Source organism: Charadrius vociferus, unplaced genomic scaffold (assembly GCF_000708025.1).
Source record: "Charadrius vociferus isolate BGI_N301 unplaced genomic scaffold, ASM70802v2 scaffold126, whole genome shotgun sequence".
NCBI classification, from domain to species: Eukaryota; Metazoa; Chordata; class Aves; order Charadriiformes; family Charadriidae; genus Charadrius; species Charadrius vociferus.
In genome coordinates this window covers 375,485-379,061 of record NW_009648894.1, presented here as the reverse complement: position 1 = coordinate 379,061, position 3,577 = coordinate 375,485, and the positions used below count along the sequence as shown (strand labels likewise).

Here is a 3,577-nt window from a genome sequence, read left to right as displayed (position 1 = left end):
GAGCAAGGGCAGTGTCGGAGCGGCTCATCCCCTTGCTGCTCCCTAGCACAGCCAGAGGAGCCTGTGGGAGGCACGTCCAGCGCCCGCTGCCGGGACGGAGCAGGCTGGGGGCAACTGGTCCAGGGGGAAACTTCTCCCTCTCCTTACTACCACACGGCAGCCACGGCTCTGCCATAGAGTCCTGGCCATACACCTACCTCATACTCACCTACTTTAGCCTGCTGGTCCAAGGACAGGAGGCACTTGCCAGCCTCTCCAAAGAATTCAGGCATTCGTGCTACAATTATTTAAGCCAAGTGACAAATTTAGAACAAATCTGACAGATATCAAAGATGTTTTGTAGTTGTTTCATAAGCAAAAAAAACCCCCAGAAGCTGGATTGTACAGCGAGACCTAAATTGGAAAAGCCTGTACTGTGAGATCAACTGCTTAAATGTGGGGAGGACTCCACTGGCCAGTCCCCAGGCACAGGCTGACCAGCCTCTGGATGGGGGTATAGAGCAAGCTGAGGATATTTGGGGTAAAAGAGTTTCCAGAAGAACTGGATGTACTGGGAAGAGGTGGTAGGGGACAAGAGAGGGCAGATGGGTTTACTGCAGTGGCATAGGCCCTCTGCAGGAAATTAGCTTTTGTGAGGATGACTGCTTAATGGAACAACCTGAAAATTATGTTTTCAAGATCAGGGAATGACCTGACCCTTGGACAGTGTGGCAGGTGTACTTACTTTCCCACCCCTTCTCATCTAATTGGTATTTAGTGCTTCAGGAGGAGCTGAGAAGCTTTAAAAGGAAGGCTTGACAGTAACTCCTCTTTGCCAAATCCGGTGCAGACCTGACCAGGGTATTGATTAGCGTGTTTACTCAGATGAAGGGTTTGCTAAAGCAGGAACCAAAGCAGGTTGCGTAGAAGGTGTGAGTGATAGATGAACTGTTTACCCAAGAAGAGGATAATGAAATTAGGTGGGTGGTAAAAAAGCAACTGATCCTGACAAAAGGGAGTAATGGCAGTATGTTCATTACATGAGGAGTAATTAAATACTTCTGTGGTAGGGGTGGAATGTGGCCATTTGGGCCATGTGCAATGTAACATGCTATTGTTTTCAGCACTGCATAAATGGGGCAGTGAGAAGCCAGGCGAGCTTCTCATTAGCCATGAAGACAGCATTTTGTGAGTATCTTGTCCCAGTCAAATGTACTTTGTTGGAAGATGCAAGTTGGGACCGTGTTTTATAGGCAATGAATCTGCCTAAATCTTTGCTACTAAACAAAGCCTGCGATGGGTCTCCGTGGAACAGTAGACATGCTGGCACCTAGGTCTTTGGGACAACTGACTGGTGGCAATCAGGGCATTTTCTTAAGATGGGAAAAGGATCCAAATTCATGTTCCTGCAGTCAAAAAGGAACTGTACTGAGTGACCATGTGTTCTGCTGAGCAATCCACATAAAAGGAAGTTCTTCCAGTTGTGTTTTGTAGGAAAGACCTGAAAGCAGCCGGTAACTTCAGCAAAGGACTCAAGGTAGTAAACGCCATTTAGGGATAAACATGCTACAGTTCTGCAACGCAGAACTAAATCCTTACATTCCTAAAAAAGGAAAAGCCATGTTAAAGGAGAAGCCGCTCCCTGTGCATTCACACACCATTCATTGTGGCGCACACACACACGCACTTACTCTCGGGCGCACTTCCTCCTTCTTCAGGCTTGATGCTAGGTTTTCTGCAACAGAGTCTCAGGCGTTGGATTTTATAAAATAATTAATTTATTGAAAGGTGCAGCAGCAGGGTCAGCCTGAGCTGGGTCCCTCCAAAGAGAAGGACCCTGAACAAAGAAATCCCTGGAGAATTGCACCTTTGTGATGCATACACCTGCCCCGCTACGCACTCTTCAAGCGTCTTTTAGCCCAACAGAGATTTTTAGTCTGGGGTCTACTAACATCTTAGTGGATTATTTTTCTACGTCCAGGCAGGCTCTTATCTTGTTGATCTGCAGCTTCAGCTGAGGGTTGGAGCCTCCTTATCTTCTGGTTTACACTCCTAGTGCACCTGCACTTGCTGGCAGGACATGGAGAACAAGGATCCCACGCTTGGGAAAAACACTCCCAAAACATCAGTGTGATATCAACATCTTTTCCATACTAAAAGACTAAACACAGCACTGCACCAGCTGCTAGGAAAATTACTAATAAAAATAACTCTATCCCAGCCCAAAGGCTTCAGCAAACCTACCAAATCATGCTAAGTAAAGCCCAGCAAACAGGACAAATCACTCCATATTATAATCCTAAGTAATTTATTCTCATTAAAAGGTAGTTATTTACACTAAACAACTAACATTCCTCAACAGCTAAAGTTGCAGTGTTTCTCATTTGCTGGTTTGGCACCTTCCCATTCATCATCTTGGTTTCTGTGGATATTATTTTTAGGCTTCTAAGTAACACCATGCAGTGCATAGGGAGCGCCTATGCAAAATTCAAGGCTGTGATTCTCAATGGGTGGCCTGGCCTTAAGTCATTTAATCTATTTAGTCATTAATCGCTCTGTGCTTCTGTATCTCTTGAATGACAATAAGTAGGAGCTTCTTAACTCCTAGGAAAGATGTTATACGCATGAATACATTCTAAGCAGTAAGGCTGTAACTCCAACATAATGGTGACAAGACCAATTAAAAGTGCTCAGAACCAGTGCCCAGCCTTGTGACTAGTTTTACAACTAGAGCCGACTAGAAAATCCACAAAGATGCCTGAAGAAATGGAAACCACTGATTCAATGAACCCACATTTTTTTTCACGATAACATCTTTTACTTCAGGCAGCCTTTGCCAAACTCCAGAGCAAACTCTGAAACCCTACTTGGTCAGTCCCTGGCAAGCCTGAGCTTTCTAGCTCCAGGGCCCCGCAGCTTCTCCTCTCTCCTGTTGCTGACCTCCTCGGGCACAGAGCCGCCGTCCCTGCCGGTATCCAGACCCCGCCAGGCCACGAGGAGCACCGGGGGACGTGGCACCCGGACACACGCTTCTCCTCCACGCAAAACGGTGCCGGATCCACCACGCACCCATCTTCTCGGCTTTATCTCTGCGAAGCGCCTCCCGAGCGCTGAAGCAGCGGAACGCGGCGCTAACGCTCTGTTTGGAGGAGACGCCCGTGTGCGGCTCACGCCCGCCCAGACAGACGTACGAGCACCCACGGGAGCCGGCTCAGGCCGCCACCCCGCAGCAGCAGCACTAACGACGCCGAGTTTCCCCTCCGGACCCGCCAGCGCCGAGCAAGGCCGATCGTTTTACCCAACCCACACTGGCGGCAGATCCCTCGGGCCCGCGCCCAGCCCGCCCCCGCTGCCTGACAGCGCGCCGGGACGCACACGGCCCGTCCTCTCTCGGGGCTGCGCTCCTCTACCGGGCACGCTGCTTCTGCGGAAAAATAGCTCGCTGGGAGCCGGCCCAGCAGGGGGACGCCGCTGCCGGGCACACCAGGCCCGGCGACCCGGCCTGCAGCGGGACGGCCTCCTGCGGCAGTGCATGGCCCGCCCCGGCACAGCCGGCGGCCGCCAGCCCCCACCACTGCGCATGCGCCGAAGCCATACT

At 50.4% G+C, this 3,577-nt stretch overlaps 1 protein-coding gene across 1 annotated transcript in view; it reads left to right on the top strand.

Annotated features, from left to right (window-relative positions):
• Nucleotides 1-1,275: 1,275 nt before the first annotated feature.
• Nucleotides 1,276-3,577, top strand: part of RSU1 (Ras suppressor protein 1) — a 117,580-nt gene continuing 115,278 nt past the window's right edge. Inside the window, exons 1-2 of the mRNA XM_009887143.1 lie at nucleotides 1,276-1,313; nucleotides 2,806-3,557. Coding sequence (XP_009885445.1) covers nucleotides 1,276-1,313; nucleotides 2,806-3,557 — 790 coding nt within the window. The remainder of the gene's footprint in view (nucleotides 1,314-2,805; nucleotides 3,558-3,577) is intronic.